A 22417-nucleotide genomic window follows, 5' to 3' on the forward strand; every position below is an offset into this window, starting at 1 on the left:
CTATACTAAAAATAATCATTTGCAGAAGTATGTTATTGCACATGTTTATATTACAAAGTAAAAAAAAAACTATAAATATTAACTATATCATTTTATAAATTTACAAGACTAGATATTAATCGAAACTCAATGTTTCTACGTATACAATTAACTTATGAGATCAAAACAATGTATCATGTACAGTTTTTAAAGCGTTTTAAAACTTTTGCTCAGTAAATGCATATGCAGTGATTCCGTGTCTACAGACGCCAATTTTGCTGCTTGCACTGTGCAGAATATATAATACCTAAAAGTTACATGAAATAGAATATTCTAAATTTATAAAAAGATTTCTAACTTTTCAAAGATGCGAAGATAATTATCACAAAGTAACACACTCTTTCTCTATCTATATGAGAGATAATAAAACGTTCAAATTACAATTAATTTAGAATTATATATTATGCGGATTACCTTTTATATCAATACGTGTGAACTCTCTGATTCAGGAAATTTAACTTTAGAATTGTAATAAAGATCTTCAATACCGGAACCAACAGACATACGAGACTTAGAACGAGTCATAACTTCACCTATTTCGTCAAAGTCTTTGTACCTGGATACATGTTATATTGAGATGAGTAATATGTATAATTGTTATTATTTATTACAATATATGGATCTGTTGATAAAAACGCACCTACTGACTGGACGACTTTGATTTTCCGATGATTCTGAAGAATTTTTCATAAGTGAGAATCGATCATCTGCATTAAATGATGTTATATTACCTATTAAGGATTCAATGTTGTTTCAATCATAATATGGACAATTATATTAAATGTATAGTAAAACTCATTTACCGGAAGGAAATAACATCGTATGTTTCAAAAGGTCACCGTTCATGAATGGTGAAAGGCTATCATCTTCTTCTGGAAACAAATGATTGCTAGTATCATTTGTTATGGATTCTACCATTTCTAACCATTGTTGATTATGTGATCTAAACTTTTCCACTTTTATACGAGCTGCCCAATTTTTATCACACATCTAAAATTTCATAATAGCTTCATTTGCTATTTAAAAATTACTATTATACAAATGCTCAAGAAATGTACTTACAGCAATAACATCTAAGCAGGCATCACATACTTTTCTAATTGCTGGATTCTTGTCATGCATAAGATCTATTAAATATCCAGGTGCTTCTGCAAATAACAAATATTCCAGTATACGAAATTTGAAAAACACTGTTTTCTGTATTTTTGTTTAAGAATGAAGCAAAATATGTGACAATTACCATTACCAGTTTCTCGTATTAAATAATCTCTTGTCGAATCATGTTTCGATATTTGATAAAACACATAAATTATTTGCAAAACCATTTCGTCGTCCTCTTGTTTTGCTATAAAAATTATTCTTAAGAAAAAAATAAACATTTATTTTTTATCTTTAATAGTATACAAACCTTTCAGAAGTTCGATAAGAGAAAGCAATATATCAGCCTTACATAATAATCGTGCGCAATCTTCATCGTGAGCTGCTGTACCCAGAAAAATTACAATCTCAAGTACTAGGTCATCGAGTGCTTTACCTAAGCGATAAAGTTATTATAGTATTAAGATAAATGAAAACTTAAAAATCAGGAAAGTATGTAACTATAGAACGAGTCAATAACCTGGAACAAGATTATTACGTATCCATGGTATTAAATCACATCGATGAAGTATTTGTGAATAATCCAGATCAGGTAATTCTAAATTGCCTAATACACCTATCACTTCCAATACAAAGTCCTGAGAATCTGATTGATTTAACGCCATGGCAAAATCACCAACAAATTCCTAATTAATGTTGAAAATAGGTCTTACTATTTGTATATATCGGATAACGTTTTTAATACGCAAACAACTACTCACGACAAAATTTTCTTTTGTTGAATCATGTTGAGAAACATTTCGAATCATTTTCATTATCAAAGGATCCTGATTTCTAAATGCCTTTCTTATAAGACCTTGTAAGCGGTTATTTTCCACCATAAGTTGCGCGTTTTTACTATTAATTGCTAAATTTATACCAAGTGCTATTAATTCCATTTTTGGGTGATCGTCTTCAGAGCTTAAAATCATGTTTGTTACCTGAAAAATAATTATTATAGAAAGAAGATATTATAAAATTTTATTCATAATTTTTATTGCAATACGTACTATCTGTATACATTCAGTGTTTGTAAACATTGCTTTCACTTTATCGTCCATACTAGCATGATACAATAAGCCCAAAATAGTAGTTTTATTTTTTATGTCACTTTGACTCAGTAGTTTAATTAATTTTAGTAGTAAACCAACTCTTATCATCTTTGCTCTGAGTTTTGCATCAAAAGAAAGATTGAACAATAATTTCAAAGTACTCAAAACTAAGTCTGTATTATTACTTTGAAGAAGTCTGGGTATTTTTTCAATAATACTTTCTTCTGCCTGAAAAAATAATACATAAATAATAAAGAAATATGTACAGCTATATTTATTAATTCATTATTAACACATAGAACAAATTTTTTATATGAAACTTTACCATAAGATCTTTATTTTCACGAAATATAGATAATTTCTTTAAAAATGCAATAACAAGTATTAACAAATCAGTGTTTGTTCTATCTAATGTCCTAATCAGCATACCAATTACATTTTTCTTTCGCATCTTCCTCTCAACTTCCATATTTTCAGCAATATTTAGTAATAAATAAAAAGCCACTGTAAAATAAATTTATATACAGTATTAAAAGAATGTTACCAGCATTAAGATATAAAACTGTTAATACCTCGTAACAACTGTTCTTGCTTTTTTGTCAAACTTTTGAACTTTTTACGATTTTTTTCAAGTTCCTCTTTCAATTTTTTGATGTCACTTTCAGATACAGCAGTAGTTATTTCATTAGATCGTTTCTTAATTTCATAATCTAAAGGTCCATCAGTATTCCAAATATCATCAACAATTTTTGTTTTTTTATCGGAGTTGTCATTTCCACTTGAAAAAAATGTTAATCCTGTAGTATTTTCAAAATGGCGCCTACGTTTTTCCATATCCTCTTTCCATTGATCATATCGGTTTAATTCAAAATCTATTATATCCATACACAAAGACCCAATCTAAGAATGAATAATTACTTATTAAATATAGTTTTATGTTTAATGCATTGTAGCTTCTTTTCACTTACTCTGTATTCAAGAACAATATTATGAAACTGACTGTATGTTGAAAAGCAGAAAAAAATGTAGACAATATTTGTGGATAGTTCTATACTACGTCTCCAATCTTCTCTCAAAACACGTGCTAAAGCACTTAATAATGATTCTAAAAAAATGAGTATGAATTAGTGAAGTAAATAAATAAATGGAAAATTGATTATTAAAAACTATGCTATACCATTTTTTGTTAATTCATGAAGATTATCTGGTACCCTGGCCAACTGTAAAATCAGTGATGAACCTTTTATTTTTCCTGGTATTTCTTCATATAATAGTTCTATATAATTGTCAACATTACTAATGACAGCCCGTTCTATTTCTGTATTATCTGCAGATATGGAATTTGATGATGTAGGTCTTGAAGGTTGAGAGCTGTTATCATTACCTATAATAAAAAAATACATAATGAAGAAAATTAAATAAAATGTCAATTTTTTTATATAACATAAAACTTACTTGTGCTACTGTCATTTACTTTTCGGTTTTGCAGATAATAAATCAATTGTTCTACTTCACGAAGTTTTGATTCATGTATTAAAGAACATTTTTCTATTACCTCCTTAGCTAAAAGTGATACATTTGTATCTGCATTCAAACTCTTTAATCGAATTATTTTTTGACATTCCTGCAAATAAGCTTTTTAATTATATCATCATAACAATATTTCCTGACAAACTATTTAAAAATCTTACTTTACGGTCTCCTAACATAGGATCCCCTAATTCACCAAGAATTAATGCCTCAACGTCATAATTTACTACCAAAGCTTTTTCTGTTGGATGTACATCTAAAGCTCCAGATCTTACTTTCCTAAGTATTGAAATAAAGTTCAATGTAGATCCACATTATATATTATTTATAAAGATTGCATTATACAAAATTTAAATGTACATTTATACAACAATACTTTGATACATAATTAATAATATAAATACGTGATGAAATTTTTACCGTTTTAGAAATTTCGCTTCATCCATTTTAATATGTTATTTATTCCTTAATGTATGAAAATATTGTACGTGTTATAACGTTGTTCAGTCAATTTTTAAGAAATTATTTCATTTTCACAAAAAGGAAATCGAAGATAAAGTCACCAATTCCTGTTACTATCAATTCTGTTTTCTTGTCTAAACATTACGCCATCTACTACAACCTTTGTATACTATTTTTAAAATTTAAACCCTATTTTACACTAGATAAGTCAAATATTGTTGATATTTTCTTATATGTAACTTATATTGTATGAAGAATATATCACTGATTTTTAATTTATATAAAATTTTCTCTAAATTGTTCAGTTTATCAAAAATAATTTTGTCCAGATTTTAAGTATACGTATTATATAGTAATTGGAAATATTCGTATATATATGTATATATACTGTGTCAATTATAGAATTACATGTTTAATCTAATTACTGTTTGTATTCTTTAAGAAATTCTGTGATAATAAATTAAAATATTTATTAATTTATGCGTGTGTAGTCAAATATAGAAGAAGTAGTAAAATTAATTTCATATTGTGCCACTTCTGTTTTTATCTGCTGTAGTAGATAATGAATGATTGACATGTGTTCATTTCGTAATATCTTCACATTATTATTATTTTAATTAAAAATTAAGATTAATTCAATTGTGATATATTACAAAGAGATTATGTTAAATAATACATATCATTGCTGTAACAAGTTAGAAAGATAATTTTTAAATACTTACATAAAAGTTAATAATATTTACATTTTAATATAAATAAAATATTTAATTAAAATGACAAGAAAGACATTCATCATTGACTGTGATGCTGGTGTAGATGATGCATTAGCATTAATAATATTAATTGCAGCTCATAAACAAAAACAAATTCAAATTAAAGCAATTACATGTGTAAATGGGAATACAGCAGTGGATAATGTAGTAAAAAATGTATTTAGAACTTTAGAAGTTTGTAAAACAACAGATGTAAGTATTACAAATGTTAAATTTTATTTTTGTAAAAACTATATTAACATTTTTCATATATTATTTCATAGATTCCAGTCTTTAAAGGAGCCCATGCACCCTTACTGTGCACTCCAAATGTTGACAAAGCAGCCAAAGATCAGTATCATGGGAGTGATGGGTTTGGAGATGTATATCAGACCAAAGTAGACACAAGTACATTACAAACAGAGCATGCTGTATGTGCTTTGAATAGAATTACATCTGAATGTCCAGATAAAATAACTATTGTATGTTTGGGTCCTTTAACAAACATCGCATTAGCCATGAAAATGTATCCTGAATTTGTTAACCATATAAAAGAACTTTATATCATGGGAGGAAATATTACAGGTACTTTTTTCAATGAATATTTTGCATATGTCTTCATTCCTTTATTTATATTTTTATTTTTATGTCAGCACAAGGCAATGTAACACCTCAAGCAGAATTCAATTTTTATATGGATCCAGAAAGTGTGCATATAGTCTTTAATAGTAATAAAAAACCTTTATGGTTGTTACCATGGGAAACATGTTTAAAATCCAAAGTTTCACATGTAAATATAATGCAATTATAATTATTTAGATGATATAATAAAAATATAATAAACAATTTAATATCTTTTAGGAATGGAGAAAATCTGTATTGGGTCAAATAGATAAACCTTGCATGCAGCTGATGAATACTATTGAAAATGGATGTAGCAAAACAAGGAAGAAACATTTTCCTACTTATATTTCGTGCGATGCAATTTTAGCTGGAATTTTGTTGAAACCAGAAATTGCACAAAATATAGTGTCATATCATGCTGACATTGAATTGAGTGGTAACAGAACTAGAGGTCAAGTTGTACTTGATCATTTATTGTCTAATAAACCTAATGTGTTCCTAATTCAAGATTTTGACTCAGAAATGTTTAAAGAACTTTTAATATCTTCTGTTAATACTGATTATATAATACAATAAATATGTAGTAAAATAAAGTTGAGATTACAATCATATGTATATAAACAATATAAGTATATGTATATAAGTTTTTATATTTGTACTGTTATACTACATAAACATAAAAATAATTCTACATGATTTTTTATTATATTAGGAATGTTTAATTTCTAAACATGAAAGAAATACGAAATTGTACTAAATAGTACATAGTATTATATTATATTATATTATTGTATATATTTACAATATATAATCTGAAACAATAAAAATATTGGTTTAATACATGTATGTATTTAAATATGCATATGATTCATGTCACTCAAATTATAGACATTGTAGGTTATGTACCTGTTTAAAACGAAATATTACAAATCTGGTTTCAAAGAATCTTGACATTCTTGAAATTGTTTCCTTGCTTCTCGATTTGATTGCAATAATTGAATTAATTCTGCACGAATATCATCATTTTTTTGTTCGAGGTTATCCAACACTGAATTAAGTTGATCTAACTGAGCGTTAATCGCTTCAAATTCTGAAATTAAAACATTGTTACATATATATTCTATATAACAGAAACAAAAATATTTTATCAGTTATCAGTTATTATTAAAAAATGTTTATAAATATATAGAATTATTTCGAAATTCTGATCAAGATAGAACATTCATTTTTTGTAATTTTTTATACAGAAATGTATTACTTACCGGCATCGTTACAATTTTCATCATTCTCGTCATTTTCTTCATTTTCCCAATCCTCGTTATCACCATTTTGATTTCCTTCTGGCCGAACTGCGTCTTGAACCATGTTTTCATCTGCCATTACCATTAATTGCTTTTGCTATGAGATATACATATATAGCTATATAAGCAGTAGATATGTATCTACGTATTATTTAAAATTCTACACATAATAAATAATTGCTTTAAATATTAATATCAATCGTTGAAGATAACAATTATATTTTATTTTTTAATATATCTGGATATACAAAATTAAAAATCATGTCTTATATTTATTATCTTAGCTAAATATCTTATACTTTTTTACATATGTTATACAATGTTTAAAAGATTTTTAAATACACCATTTCCAATATATTATAAGAGGTATTTAAAGTCTGGACCGCATTCCACCAGAAGCTACAATAGTTTCACCAGTGATATAAGAAGCATCATCACTTGCTAAAAATGCAGCAACACCTGCTATTTCATTTGGTTCACCAAATCTTTGCATTGGTATCATTGATAAACTTGCTTCTCCTGCAGCACCTTCAACAATCTGTAAACAATACATAATGCATTTAATATATGTTACTATATATTCATACATAATTTACAAGAATATATATGAAGACATACTGATTGTGAAAATTTAGTTTTTATTATTCCAGGTGCTATGCAATTAACACGAATTTTTTCAGGTGAAAGAGACTCAGCAGCTACTTGAGTAAGTCCTAACAATGCAGTTTTGCTAACAGCATATGCTCCTAGTAACTAAATAATAATATATATGAATAATATTGATATTACTGTTAAATAAAATTAGAAACACTACTCACAGTAATCGGTTGATATGCAGCTATGGAAGATATAATGATTATTGAAGGAGATTTACTCTTTCTTAATAGAGGTAAAGATTCTTGCATCAAGAGATATGTACTTTTAACATTGACATCAAAAATTTTATCCCATATCTGCTCTGGGGTATCAAGAAGTGTTGAAACACTGGGATTGGTAGCTGCATTTGATACAAGAATATCTAAACAACCAAATTCTTCTTGTACCTGTAATATTATCATGAAATTGTTTTTAATCTTTTCCTTAATAAAGAACCATATTCATAAAGTTCATTCTTACTTTTTTAAAAAGATTTTCTCTATCTTCTTTTTTACCAACATGACACGTAGTACCAAAAACGTGTAAACCCTCAGATTTAAGATGTTGTACACTTTTTGTTACATTTGATTCTTTACGACTACTAATTACTACCTTGGCACCTTCTTGAGCTAGACGTTTTGCTATTGAAAAACCAATACTAAATAAAAACAAAAAACAAACAAAGTTTAAGTATTACATATAGACAAAAAAATATATGATGATAAAAAATGGAATAACTTGCGTGATAAAATCATTAATTATAAATTATATGGAATATGTTATCTCACCCTTCAGTTGATGCTGTTACAATTGCTGTTTTTCCTTCTAATCGTTTACAATTCATTTTTGATAAATTAGTGCAGAATTTTCGGACACTTTGATTTAACGAACTATGTAACATAATAATGAAATGTATCAGAGATATAAAATGTACTTTAAATTCACTCGACAGTCTTCAACAAATAAAAAAATCATATAAAAATTATTATAGGTTACATAAATATGTATAATTCCATTTACATATTAACATTATCATAATCGTGATGTTGCATATTTTTTACGCTGATAAAAATAATTATATAAATGAATTTATTAATTTATTTACATTATTTTTTACATACATATGTAAAGTATCTGTTATTTATTATTATTATATTAAACGAAATATTAATATTTAGGATAATTATCAGTAAAAAATATTTTTTGTTGCTTTTGATTTCGTATGTTTAAAATTATCAGTAAGTACTTTTGATATTACAAATGCTATTTATAATTTTCATTTTCAAATGTATCACTATGACTCTTTCTTTTAAATACAACCATACCTTGAAATATATACTACACTTGTTGCTAGTTATAATACTAGATTATAGTTCATCATAAAAAAGTAATTTAATCAACAAGTTGTTCTTTATTTTGTATACAAATAAATGCTAAAAAACATAAAGCTATTATATGGATTGGAATACCTAATTTGGAGTTATTAAAAACTTTTAGAATATATATAATGATTTCAATTTTTTGTATTAAAATATTACAATGTTTTAATTCATATTAAATTTATTTATTTCATAATTATTACAAAATAAGTTTTATAAATTATTTAAGTTAACTCTCCACAAGCTGTTATCACAACTTTTTGAGTAGGAGTTCCTGACTTTGTCCCACATTTTTCCATCTTCTTTAGAACATCTAAACCGCTCAAAACATGTCCAAATACTACATGTTTTCCATCTAACCAATCTGTACGTGCAGTACATATGAAGAATTGAGATCCATTTGTGTTTGGACCAGAATTTGCCATTGATAGGGTACCAGGTCCAGTGTGCTTTAATTCAAAATTTTCATCATCAAATTTATTTCCATAAATTGATTTGCCTCCTGTCCCATTATGATTTGTGAAATCTCCACCTTGACACATCTATATTTTATGTAAGTTTATTTATATCACAAAAACAAAAATAATAAAAATGTAAAGAAACTAAACAAAGGATACAAATTCTGGAATAATTCTGTGAAAAGTACTTCCTTGATATCCATATCCTTTTTCATGTGTACAAAGAGCACGGAAATTTTCAGCAGTTTTAGGTACTATATCAGCTCTTAACATCATAATAATTCTGCCTACTTCTTGTTTTCCAATAGTAACATCAAAATATACTTGAGGATTTTGTTTTCCTTTTTTGCATTGAACTGTATCACCTGATTTTCCATTATCATCGCTTTTAAGTGTTTCACCTGCATGCTCTTGTAACCATGCATCATCGGCCCAAACAGGTTTTGATGAACCTTCCTTTATTTTTTGTGGTTTTGCAATATTTACTCTTATTGTTCGTCCAAACAACTCAGAATCATTCTGTTTATTGAAGATAAAATTTGACAAATGGATTAGGTGATTTAAATATTAACAGCAATTGATACAATGATTAGATAAAGGGAATTAATATTTACTTTATATATTTGTTGATCTTATAACAATGAATCAAACCATTGAAAATGTTAAAATTATTGGAAAAAATTGGAATAAATATTTAGTCAATTTTTTTGCAAGATCATATTGTTAAATAACTCACTCAGCTATGTATGTTGTTTTAAACATGTACCATATTATCAATTGCTGTTGCTGCATCTTCTGCGCTTTCAAATTCAATAAAAGCAAATCCTCTATGTTTTTCTGATTCATAATCTAGTGGTATTTGCACGTCAACTATCTCACCAAAAGGTATAAATGCTGCATGCAATATTTTTTCATCAACTTCCTCGGCTAATCCTCCTAAATAGTAACAACAATAATAGAATGAACATATAAAATGTATTGCAACATGTGTGACATAGGTTATATTTATAAATATATATTTGACAAATAGTTTCCTACCTACGTAAATAGTCCTCTTCGTATTTGTACTCATAATGTATGAAATATTTATAGACTTTTTATTTTTCTGAATGTGATCTTGCTATAAAAACAAATACCCGATATCAGTTTTATTGACTGAAGGACGCCGGCGAGCCGGCTGTATGTGATATATCAAACAATATACCTCACGTATAACACCCTTAATCAGAGTAAAGTAGCGACAAGTTATATAAGGTCAATTTGTTGATAAAATTGATAACATGTATTGATGTGTTAGGCGAAAATAACCGCTTATAAAAGAATTTTATATTAGTTCAAAAATATAAATCTTCTGTTTCCCGTGTTCGAAGGTAAGCGTTAAACTTTTATAAATAGTATTTTTATTATGTTTTATTGATAAATTCGTATATAAATTAGAGATTATTAAATATTATATTAATATTTTTAAATTATTATAAATTCTTTGATTCCAGATCATTGTCATAATGATTCGAAATACACCTGTCAATCGTGCTTCACTGAATCTTCTAAGGGATTTAGCATATGTAAATGGAAAGTGGATAAGTGCGATAAACAAAAATACGTTTCCTGTTTATAATCCTGTTGATAAATCAGTCATTAATAGTGTCCCTGATATGAATGTTGAGGATACTCGAGCAGCAGTTAATGCAGCATCTGCAGCTTTTGAAACATTCAGTAAAACAACAGCAAAGGAACGCAGTGTATTACTTAGAAATTGGTATAATCTAATGGTGAAACATTCTGATGACTTAGCAAAAATTTTGACTAAAGAAAATGGAAAGTCCCTTGCTGAGTCTAAAGCAGAGATTAATTATGGAAATTCTTTTGTTGAATGGTTTTCAGAAGAAGCTAGACGAATTAACGGGGAAGTATTACAAGCACCAGTACCAACTAGAGAACTTCTTTTGTTAAAGCAGCCAGTAGGGGTAGCTGCTTTGATTACACCATGGAATTTTCCGCATGCTATGATTACACGTAAAGCAGGTGCTGCTCTTGCTGCAGGGTGTACATGTGTAATTAAGCCATCTGAAGATACACCTCTTACAGCCTTAGCATTAGCTGATCTTGCAGAAAAGGCAGGTATTCCTCATGGTGTTTTGAATGTGCTCACAACAGGTCAACAAAATTCTGTTGCTGTTGGTAAAGAATTATGTGAGAACCCTAAAGTACGAGTTTTATCATTTACTGGTTCTACAACTGTAGGAAAAATTCTTTATCGACAATGTGCTTCAACTATGAAACGAATTAGTCTTGAATTAGGGGGTAATGCACCATTTATTATTTTCGATTCAGCAAATTTGGATATAGCTGTATCAGGTGCTATGGCAAGTAAATTCCGTAATACTGGCCAGACGTGTGTCTCTGCAAATAGATTTTTTGTGCAAGCTGGTAAATTTGATAAATTTGTTGAAATGTTTTTGTCAAAAATTAAAAGCGAAATTAAAATGGGTGATGGCAGTAAAGAAGGAGTGACACATGGTCCTCTCATTAAAGAAAGTCAACTAAATATGGTACATAAATTAGTTACTGATGCAGTGCAAAAAGGAGCAAAAGTACATTGTGGTGGCATGCCACTATCTGAAAAAGGACCATTATTTTATGCTCCTACGCTTATAACAAATGTAACTGAAGACATGGAAATATATAACAAAGAGATTTTTGGTCCAGTAGCTGTTATTAATAAATTTGAAACTGAAGAAGAAGTTATACGAAAAGCTAATGATACTCCTGTTGGCTTAGCTGGATATTTTTATTCACAAGATGTATCACAAATATTTAGAGTAGCAAGAAAATTAGAAGTTGGAATGGTTGGTGTAAATGAAGGAATGATTTCGTGTGCAGAAGCTGCTTTTGGAGGAGTAAAAGAGTCAGGTTTAGGTAGAGAGGGTTCCAGTCACGGTGTTGAAGATTTTCTTGATATAAAATATGTATGTATCAGTCGTCAGTAATATTAGCCGCTAATATGTTTGGTCTATATTTTGACTAAGTAAGTTTTAGTGAAAAAGAAATATACTCAGAATTAATGTATTATTGCAATAGTACATTGCTTCATAATAATGTACTATTTGTGAAACCGAATGTCTTCCATAGTCTATAAAATATGTCTTCCATAGTATATAAATTACAGTAATATTAATAGTAACGTAGTATAAATAATTCCATATTTTTTCTATTTTTATGATATATTTTATTCATTTTTGTGTATATTACATGTATAAATAAGATTTATTTTATTTGTATAATTGTTATTAATAGCAGGTGTATATAAAAAAGGATAGGTAATTATAATAATGTACTACTATATTTTAGAAATAAAATTATATTCACATTATGTAATAGTAAATACACATATGACAAAACAATATATAGTTGTTTTCAATAAAGATAGAATAACCAGAATATAACTGCAATAAGAATGTCAGCAATTTTTAAGTCCATGTTTTTGAATATACCTTTCCCTAGCTTCTCTTAACATTTTAGCTTTTCTTTCCTGGAAGGAAGAAGTTCCTATATTACTATTATCCTTAACTGTACTTATTTGTAACTGATTTAATGATGTTGATGGTGGAACAGTAGCTTGAGTTGAATCTGGAGTATAAGTAACTATGCCATCTAGTATATTGGCAATTGTAATATCAACATTGCGTGTTTTTACTGTAAGAATAATTACTGCATTAACATTTTTAAACTTATAAAAGTATTAATATAATATCTTGATAATTATAATTAAAACTAAATTAGTTGTTTACATACAAAGGTCTCTGAGAATTACATTGTGAGGGACCAACGGAAGCACTTCACTGACTTGTCGTACCATTCTCTGGATCTCAATACTGTGTATAACTTGTGAATTTGGAGAACTTCTATTAAATCTTCTATTTTGTGTTTTTTCTATGATGCAGCGTTTTTCAAATTCTGCTTTATCTGATACAGTATGAGAACTTGTCTGGAGTCCAAGACTAGTTGCTATATCTTTCTCTACTTCCCGTACTAGTATTTCAGAATCCGCATTTTGTTTAATTTTCAGGTACTTAATTGTGAAGACTGTATAAGGAACGAACATAAACCAGAAGACATCTGTCCACCATGTAGATGCCAGTGAAGAAAGATGAATAGATGTAAATTCTGGTCTCCATGCTTTGATTGTAACTGGTTGAACAGATGTTTCTATGGTAAACGGCCAAGAATTGAATTTTAACAAAGCAACACGACTATTGGTTGTACCAAATTCTGGTTGTAATGCAATACTGCATTTTGATGTAGAAAGAAACTGTTTTATACTGGCGATTAAAGTTTCTTTATTGGTCATATCCATTATCTGTAGACCCAACGCATTACTAAGCACAGTTGGTAATTCCCATACACTAGGACTTAGTGCTTGCGTAGCTTTATACAACACAAAGTGATCCAGAACAGAAACATTATTAGCAATTATAATTCTTGATTGTTTGTTTTTGACTTCACCTTCAGGAATTTTTACCACAATTCCAAAAGCAAAACTAAATCCATGGCTTAAAAATATTCTGAGATTATTACAGTCAGGTAATAGAGTTGCAAGGAGCCAAAGTTGTAAAGCAGTTAATAACCTTAGTAATACAAGTAAAAGACCCACTGGGGTATACAAAAATATAGACACAAGATGCCAACCACTGGGAAACCTAAATAACGTATTTCATTTAAATTTTATTATATTTAAAGTAATGTTAATTAAATTATAAATAAAATGAAAATAATGCAAGATATATTCTACTTGATTCATAAAAATTTGAATACATTAATTATTAATGCTTCTATCTATAAATAAGACAAATGTTTTTGTTATATTCATACTATTGTGAAACAAGTAATATATATGACAAGGAAACATCTTCAAATACTTCTTATGCAATATAACTTGTTAAAAATAGAATTTTCCGCATAGAATTCTTTAATTTAATACATTATTACTAATACATTTATATTTATAATATTTTATTAGATGTTTGTTTAGTTCAAAAGTATCCATATGATAATACAACTGAATTCATTATTTTAGAAAGTTGATCACATTCACTACTGAATCTCCATAGTATTATTTATTATTAAAAATGTGACAAATCAATACTATTATTAATGTAATGTTAATAAAATTTATTGTATACAAATAGTTGTTTTACCTGCTTTTATCAAATAAATCCTGGATATCAATTTGTGACATTTCTTACAATAAACATCTGTTATGTTGAAAAATTGACACTTAACAATTATATTTTACTAAAATGATCACAACTGTTTATTGAAACCTGACAATGACGCGACTGATATTTGACCTTTTTTAACCTACTTTTTAGCAGCGTTTCAATTAATACAATTTTTCGTTTTCATCAATTTCTACAATCAGCTGTTTTGAGACAAATGTCCTAGGGACTTTTACTATAAGTTAAAGCACGGTCTTCAATTACAAAAAAAATCTCCATTTTTTTCGCTAGATTGAAAATTCACTATATAAATAAATTTATTATAATTGTTTTGAATAATGATATTTTAATAAAAGCTTATTTATTTTACTATATAAAATTATAAAATGTTTAAAAATTGTTAATATACAGTCATAACGAAAAGGTCAATTTAATAAAGAAGGATAATTATTTTTATATAAAGAGAAGCATGTTTTCTATTTTTCACTTTGTGTTCTTCATTTGCTTTATCATAATTCTTTAATAAATAATCAAGCTAATTTAATTGCTAAGTAAAGGTACAAGTTTTATAATTGTAATAATTTTTTATTTTTCATAATTGATGAATACGAAGCTTAAAATATCTTTAATAATAAGGTGACGCATACGTCGATTCTGTTTATAATGAAAAGAATACAGATGCATATATATATATATAAATATTAATTTAATGATGGGTAATGGTTTGATATCACGTGATTTCATTATCGTCGCTAGTGTTAAAGATCAGTGACCACGCGTTCCAAGTTCCCATCGTGGTTTACTGTATTGTCAGAAATTAAAATATTTTTGTCGTGATCAAGATAATAGTTCAAAGTATATTGAACACTTTTGTTACGTTTCAACATACAAAATGTAACATTCCTTTCCGTGTATTGTACATACAATATACATATATTGTTTGTCAGTATAATCAAGGGTCCAGTTTCCTTTACACCGTACAGTATCATTATATTAAATATTTATCAATGGAATGTTACCACATTTATATTAACGTGTATCAATATTTTTGTTTAACAAATAAAAATATTTGTTCTGAATACATTTTAACGTGTTAAGTACAATGAAAACTGTACGAAAATAAAAACTGAGGGCAAGGCCTTTCTTTATAATGGATAAGTTTGATTGAAAAATTCAAGGTCGAAATTTGTTCGTCTTTATCATTAACGAAAGAACAAAATTCATGATGTAATTATTGTCTAAGATGATTTTACAAGAAGAATTATTCTAATGCAATAAGAATGTCAAAGTTGATAAGTGCTTTATATGTGTGTGATTACATCGAATCATTGTTACATTTGCATATATCGACGATATATGTTCATCACATTATTCAAAAGCAATGAGAAAATATGCATAAATACAAGTTTACAAATATTCTGATTGAAACATTGATTTTTGGTTGGTTTGCCCTTACCAGAGAAGCAATTAATGTATCAATAAGGTTAGGAAAAGGGCATCAATCATGAAGAATCCTGCATCTCATCATTTAAATGGAAATAATCATCCTGTTACAACACAAAATGTTTCTCCATGCATTGTGTCTCATTGTGGAAACATGTCAAACAATTATCAAGTACTGAAAGTAGCTGGACGTGATTCTAACTGTTATATCGCAAACAATATTGTTCCAAAAATTGGAAAACAACAGTTGGTGTCATTGAATGGAAATTCTATATCTTGTAACAGTGTAAATGTTAATGAGGCTTTAGCCTGTGATGTGGCTTCCATGCCAGTTGTTAAAACTAAAGCCCTATGTGTCCATATTCGAGAAAATAAATGGTATGATGCTGGTAACATAGTTTCTGTGGGAGTTGCTGGAACTAGTTTAAGTCATGCATTGGAAAGTATGTCTTTAGCTTATAATCCTACTACAAAACAAATATATTCTTTGGAAGAATCTAATGAACCACAGCTTGATTATAAATCACAATATTTAGATTCTCCATGCGATTATAAAGAAGAATCATTAAATGAAAATTTTAAAGTTGAAGAAGATAAATATAATAAATTGGAAAGTGGAAGTGCAAATAGCAGTCCTAGAAACAGTTTACCACGTTCTTGTAGCAGTACTGTGTCTTCCCTTAGCGAAGTGTCCCCATCTGGCAGTTTTTTGAGTTCTGATGATCAGCAGACTGCTGAAAAAGCTGAAAAGTCCAAGCGCTGGGGACTGAATACACTTTTTTCAAAAAATGTTTTCTTATGGAAGAATAAGGATTCTCAACAATCTACACCTACAAGTAGTCCATCAAGGAATATAGATAAAGTGGGGGGAAGTTTAGCTTTAATTCAACAGCCTAGACCAGCAAATTTACCAGCCAAAAATGCAACAGAGGAAGAACGTCATCGTAAGCAATATAATGCTATTTTAGAAGCTATAAGAAAGCGAGAACTACGAGAAGAGAAAGAACGTAAGCATCAAAGAGAATTGCAACTTAAAGAGGAAGAAAGATTAGCAGAAGACTCTCATACTTGGAATGTACATATTATTCCAAAATTTGAAAGTGTTAAAAATTCCAAAAAAGTACGTGAATTATGGTGGCGTGGTCTTCCGCCCAGTGTTCGTGGCAAAGTATGGAAGTTAGCAATTCCAAATAATTTAAATATAACGACACACCTTTATAATATATGTTTAGACAAAGCAATGTCAAATCCTATAAGTGAACCATTAGCTGCAATCAAATTAGATGTGTCTCGTACCTTTCCTAGCTTATGTGTCTTTCAAGAAGGTGGACCACTATCTCATAGTCTTCAAGGTATTTTGGCAGCCTACGCAGTTTATAGACCTGATGTAGGTTATGTACAAGGTATGAGTTTTATAGGTGCTGTATTATCATTAAACATGGAACCTCCAGATGCCTTTACCTGCTTTGCTAATTTATTAAATCATCCTTGCCACAGAGCTGCTTTTACATTAGATCAAAAGCAAATGGATATTTATTATAAGGTATATTCTAGTGCACTTGCACATAAATTGCCAAAAATTTTTTCTCATTTTACAGTAGCTGGTCTTAGTCCAGACTTGTATTTGTTGGATTGGTTGTATACTATATATGCCAAAGCAATGCCTCTGGATGTTGCATGTAGAATCTGGGATGTTTTTTTGAGAGATGGGGATGAGTTCCTCTTCAGAACAGCACTTGGTGTGCTACATTTATATCAAGAAGAATTATTGAAAATGGATTTTGTACATGGAGCACAATTTCTTACTAGGTTGCCAGAAAATTTGCAGGCAGAAGCTTTATTCAACAGTATTAGTCAAATGTCTACTACTGTTGGAACAACCACGTTCCAACAAATGTTAGCTCAATTTTCTTCGTTGTAATTTTATGAATTATAACGAAGTATATGAAAATGTAGTCATATTTAGAAAAAAGAATCTCAAATGCTATTTTTCTTATTGTGATTAATGAAAGATATTTTTATTGATATTGAAAATCTTTCCTAATGAAAATTAATTTATAGTAAAATGAACAATTGATAATATGATTGATTAATTTATGAATTTGTTAATAAACTCTTATTTGTTACAAAAGATTGTTAATCGTTTATCATTTATAATAAATTATTCTAATTTAGTTGTATCAATATCATACAACTTCAGATCAGAAATATCAAATTCATTGGCTGTTTTATCAAGATAAAAATTATTAATTTATTTCCAAACGTTTTATGTTATACAACAATATGAAATTTACATATATTTTATAGTTCCCCTATAATTAGTTTTTATTTTGTATATGTCATGAAGAATAAGTAAATACAGCTGAACCATTTAATCTTGAACCTTCAGGTGTCTACCATCTGACAGTGTCATGGTCCAAGATTAAACAGTCAAGTTGTAATAGTATGCTATAATATGTTATTGCACTACAACTGGTGTACTTTCATACATATACTAGATCCTTCTTGTAATGTACATTTTGAGAAATACTCAGATATATGCTCAGAATACTATGTCCAGAACAAATATAACGTACTTTTATTCTATCACAAATAAACGGAAAATTATTGTCTTGGAAAGCTTGAATATTAATAACAAATACTTTAACGAATATAATAAAACTATAACATTATGTGCCACAATATATATCTATATATGTATCAGAGAACAGTGAATTTTAACTGATACTGAATTTAAAAACTGACTGGTGAAAATATAGCCCATGAAGAATAAATAATTACAGTATATTATCTAACATATAATATTATCAATGCACTTTCTAAGCTTTAATAGTACCAAACATAAAAAGATATCTGTCGTATTTGAAATAAAGGGTTTAACTCTACCATACTTTGATAATAAAAAGTAAATAAAGCACATTTAAGGAACAAAGCTAATTTTGAATAATACAAGTTGTATCTTAGACTAAAAGATATCTTAAAATATATGCAAATAATGTAAAATTATACCAAGACCTTATCTACCTATAAACAACTGCTTAAAAGCTAATTACGAAATTGAATAATATCCATTGTTTCAATCAGTTTACTTTATTGTGTATGCAATCTTAAGTAATTGTGTTTTATGTACGAATACAAACATGAATGATATTAAAAAATAGAGTAAACAACAAGTTGCAATATTAAACAGTAATAAAGATGATTTGAACATTCTCAAAATTTTTTTTTTTTTTTTGGCACATAATATTATGCGGTATTTTACCTACAATAATTATATTTCATAAATATTAGGTTGTAAATATACAAAAATCCAATATCCTGTCCTTTAAGTGACCTTTACAACAAAGAGAAAAATATACTTAAATTTAAGAACAATTTATTATTTAGAATAATTTGGCTATTGTAAGCTTATTGTATGTGCTTGTCGTATAGCATTTCATTTATTGAAGCTCATTAGGTACGAAATATTTGTTCAGTAATTTTACATTTGATTTATTTAATATATTAAAGTAGCATGCAAAGTACAATGTACGGACTTATACATATGTCTATATGTATACTGTAAAACGAATAATTAAATTATAGTAAACAGCTATTTCTAAATACAAGCACATTGCAATAACTTTGCTTATAGCGTGGCTTATTGTTATACACGCACTAATTATCTATAAATATTGAATTATATCTAAATAAGAGTTCTTTAAAGTATGAAGGTGTCGATGACAAGATAAAATGTTATAACAATATGTAATTTTCTTGAGTTTCAATTTTTCCTTACTTTTAACAGGGAGATTACGATACATAATTAGAAAGAATTACCACATGTTTAATTATAACAAAGTACATATGTTTCGACACTGTAAACATACCGATATTATAGCCTGTAATTTGTGTATACCGCGAATGTAAAATATATATCATTCTAACGCTTTTCTTTAAAGAATAGTGGAACATTAAACGTAAACTCGGAATCTCGTAAGATTCGTGATATCCTAATTTTTAATTGACAATACTCTCATTCCATCCACTATTCGAATTAATTAACTACTCGACTATTTAGCAATTGTTAATATCTACAGTACTAAATGTAAATACGAGTACGTACTCGCAAATAACAAATTGAAAAAAAAAATGAAACGATATATTTGAACGATTCAAATCACATTATAATGATCTGCTTTCTGTGTGTATGTATAAGATGAAATGAATATATGCGTGGCACATGACAGATTTTATATAAATATAAAATGTGCCGGTAAATGGATAATTTCTAGTTGTCCTTAATTGTTGATTTACTCGAAATATAACAATGAACGATAAACAGAGGGGAAGCAAGTTTTTCACTTTTTAATTTCTTGCAAAAATGTCTCTTTATTTAATTCGTCTAACTGTCGACTTACAGTAAATACATGTTCTTTTATTACGAGTCTAGTGTGCTGCATTAACAGTCCTTCTGGTAAATTAATACACAAAAAGCCATTTCTGGACTTGACATTTCTATTCTTACACTCATTCCACAACGTGAAATATAAGCTTTCTTTGATTAAAATTATGCGTAGAAATGTCTTATCATTCGCCTTTGTCTTTCTTGTTGGAAAGTTATTTTCTTCAAAATTACTGAACCGAAAATTCCCAAAGGTCTAAAGTTTCACGTTTTCAAAAGTCATTTGGTCATTTCCGGTGAAGAGTATTAAGAGGAGTCTCACACAAAACCTGAAATAAAAAAACTTAGTTACCTCTGGCTCTTCTCGAGTTTTTCTTAGTTTCTCTCTAGGCTTCTCTTGCGTCTTCTTTGGGTTCCAAGATTAAAGGCAAGCGATGGAAGACTACATTTGCTTTGAACCAAGAGAAGTTGCGCTCGAGTGTATCAATAGAAAGCAAAAGAAAATGTTTCCACGAGCGTTGTACAAAAAAATTTCGTTATTGTAATGATCTGATTGTCGTATTTTGTTTAAATTCTCGTTGATTTAGCATAGTTCTTGCCTGTAATTCTATACAATAATTGTAGGGATCCGCACAAACACGAATTGTACGTATGCGTATTGTGTGTGTAAATGTGTTTCGAAGTTCTGTGAAATATCTCGAGATACATGTAGGGGTATCTGTAATCTGTTGTGTAAATACGAGATTTTTATGAATTACCATGTTTTTAAACGATTGATTTATTGGCATTAAGTATTAGAAAAGATTTTAAAATAAACATTCGCGATGGATATTTCTGTTCGATCATAAAGAGTTGATTTATCGAAAACGAGTTTATTGTATGATTTCATCTGCATCAGATGTTCCCGGTTATACCTACACGTATCTTAGACCATCAATTTCGTTATCGAGTGGAAATTAAGACTAAAACATTTGCCAAGTATCGAACGATAAACGTAGGATCTTCTAAAGTGCAGAATTGAATATATGATAATGTACGAACAAGTCTTGCATGATCTATGTAACACTTCTGTGTTCCTTGTCGTTAGTGCCTCTCGATAGAGGAACTCATGGTATATTTTTTACGCGTTTTATCATGTACATTTACATTAAGTGTAATATTCTGATACATATATTTTGTAAGGAATCGAGCCCAGTATTTATTTTATGAAATTGCGCAGATCGGTGAAGATATAAAAAGTAAGGAGGTATCGGTGCTTTAAAAAGGGGGTGTTGTCACAAAATTTTTACACGTAAGACTATATTATAATAAATTGTAAAATTACTGCGGGAACTTGAGCTGCTGTCGGAAACGAGAAAGTGTTAAACGCGTATTTTAACGAATTTCGCGATCAATTTTACTTGAAATTTTTCATACTCATATCTCTACTCGAACATACTTAGTAATAAATAATATGAAAAATATTTTGTATATAAGGATGTGCTCGCTTCGAAGTTTAAAGGTCGAATGTAAAACTCAACTCTACTTATCGCGATGATGTAACAACAATTTTTATATCATGTAATGGACGACAATGAAATTATATAAACGTGCGTGTATGTTGTGCTCCAAATGATGCCAGCGACATATCTTAATGGATCATTTTTGTTCGCATACGAATAAAATTACATCTCAGAATATTCAACTTGTTCTTTTATTTATTTAACACAGTTATTTTATATCCATAGTTTCGCGGTGAACGTATTTGAATTTAATATGCCGCGTAAAATGATTTCGCAGTTGCCCGACAGATGGCGCCAACATGGCGGCACGAATGTCAATACGTTCTGTGATACATTTCTAATTATTTCTAATCGATAAGGTTATTTATTTTTCCTTCTTGTAACGAATACGTATAAAGTATCTTGACATCAACGATGATAAACACGGGTATATAATTTAATACAATATTAGTTTTTGAAGTTCTATTTACACACACGTTTTATGGCGCGAAAATTTCAA

At 28.5% G+C, this 22417-nt stretch overlaps 7 protein-coding genes across 11 annotated transcripts; 3 read left to right on the forward strand and 4 right to left on the reverse strand.

Moving 5' to 3' along the window:
* Positions 1-8: 8 nt before the first annotated feature.
* Positions 9-4394, reverse strand: Kap3 (kinesin associated protein 3). Of its 2 annotated transcripts, none has more exons than XM_076541513.1 (17): positions 4179-4394; positions 3920-4037; positions 3684-3852; positions 3406-3612; positions 3197-3333; positions 2801-3128; positions 2554-2732; positions 2187-2456; positions 1899-2117; positions 1658-1823; positions 1448-1573; positions 1280-1384; positions 1102-1187; positions 843-1029; positions 680-746; positions 454-595; positions 9-286 (listed from the first exon to the last, which is right to left on the reverse strand). In XM_076541513.1, the coding sequence occupies exons 1-16, from the start codon at positions 4202-4204 to the stop codon at positions 457-459; spliced, it is 2529 nt and encodes an 842-aa protein (XP_076397628.1). In that variant the 5' UTR covers positions 4205-4394; the 3' UTR covers positions 9-286; positions 454-456. The 2 variants fall into 2 exon arrangements, with proteins under 2 accessions (XP_076397628.1, XP_012148766.2); XM_012293376.2 differs by having other exon boundaries at positions 680-770; positions 4179-4386.
* A 270-nt stretch (positions 4395-4664) lies between these two features.
* On the forward strand, positions 4665-8001 carry LOC100879980 (pyrimidine-specific ribonucleoside hydrolase RihA-like). The gene is made up of 6 exons (XM_003706900.3): positions 4665-5185; positions 5257-5557; positions 5626-5762; positions 5834-7437; positions 7578-7603; positions 7703-8001. The coding sequence occupies exons 1-4, from the start codon at positions 4994-4996 to the stop codon at positions 6170-6172; spliced, it is 969 nt and encodes a 322-aa protein (XP_003706948.1). The 5' UTR covers positions 4665-4993; the 3' UTR covers positions 6173-7437; positions 7578-7603; positions 7703-8001.
* On the reverse strand, positions 6358-6992 carry LOC100881797 (bublin coiled-coil protein). The gene is made up of 3 exons (XM_003706831.3): positions 6859-6992; positions 6503-6686; positions 6358-6408 (listed from the first exon to the last, which is right to left on the reverse strand). The coding sequence occupies exons 1-2, from the start codon at positions 6980-6982 to the stop codon at positions 6520-6522; spliced, it is 291 nt and encodes a 96-aa protein (XP_003706879.1). The 5' UTR covers positions 6983-6992; the 3' UTR covers positions 6358-6408; positions 6503-6519.
* On the reverse strand, positions 7100-8600 carry LOC100882344 (dehydrogenase/reductase SDR family member 4). Of its 3 annotated transcripts, XM_076541589.1 has the most exons (6): positions 8554-8600; positions 8322-8423; positions 8014-8191; positions 7716-7940; positions 7516-7650; positions 7100-7435 (listed from the first exon to the last, which is right to left on the reverse strand). In XM_076541589.1, exons 1-6 carry the CDS (start codon positions 8583-8585, stop codon positions 7268-7270), a joined length of 840 nt encoding a protein of 279 aa, XP_076397704.1. In that variant the 5' UTR covers positions 8586-8600; the 3' UTR covers positions 7100-7267. The 3 variants fall into 3 exon arrangements, with proteins under 3 accessions (XP_076397704.1, XP_076397711.1, XP_003706884.1); XM_076541596.1 differs by lacking the exon at positions 7516-7650; XM_003706836.3 differs by lacking the exon at positions 8554-8600 and having other exon boundaries at positions 8322-8535.
* A 536-nt stretch (positions 8601-9136) lies between these two features.
* On the reverse strand, positions 9137-14828 carry LOC100880092 (uncharacterized). Its single transcript, XM_003706901.3, has 7 exons — positions 14569-14828; positions 13166-14070; positions 12834-13081; positions 10409-10490; positions 10137-10306; positions 9530-9889; positions 9137-9454 (listed from the first exon to the last, which is right to left on the reverse strand). The coding sequence occupies exons 1-7, from the start codon at positions 14607-14609 to the stop codon at positions 9137-9139; spliced, it is 2124 nt and encodes a 707-aa protein (XP_003706949.3). The 5' UTR covers positions 14610-14828.
* Positions 10450-14031, forward strand: Ssadh (succinic semialdehyde dehydrogenase). 2 transcript variants are annotated; one of them, XM_003706902.3, is made up of 2 exons: positions 10450-10740; positions 10864-14031. In XM_003706902.3, exon 2 carries the CDS (start codon positions 10876-10878, stop codon positions 12358-12360), a length of 1485 nt encoding a protein of 494 aa, XP_003706950.1. In that variant the 5' UTR covers positions 10450-10740; positions 10864-10875; the 3' UTR covers positions 12361-14031. The 2 variants fall into 2 exon arrangements, with proteins under 2 accessions (XP_003706950.1, XP_012148773.1); XM_012293383.2 differs by lacking the exon at positions 10450-10740 and having other exon boundaries at positions 10889-11129; positions 11255-14031.
* Positions 14829-15223: 395 nt separating the features above from the next.
* LOC100880321 (TBC1 domain family member 14) lies at positions 15224-22095 on the forward strand. Its single transcript, XM_003706903.3, has one exon. The coding sequence runs from the start codon at positions 16094-16096 to the stop codon at positions 17951-17953; it is 1860 nt and encodes a 619-aa protein (XP_003706951.1). The 5' UTR covers positions 15224-16093; the 3' UTR covers positions 17954-22095.
* The last annotated feature ends 322 nt before the right edge of the window (positions 22096-22417 follow it).

The sequence above is a fragment of the Megachile rotundata genome, chromosome 2 (genome assembly GCF_050947335.1).
Source record: "Megachile rotundata isolate GNS110a chromosome 2, iyMegRotu1, whole genome shotgun sequence".
Classification (NCBI taxonomy): Eukaryota; Metazoa; Arthropoda; class Insecta; order Hymenoptera; family Megachilidae; genus Megachile; species Megachile rotundata.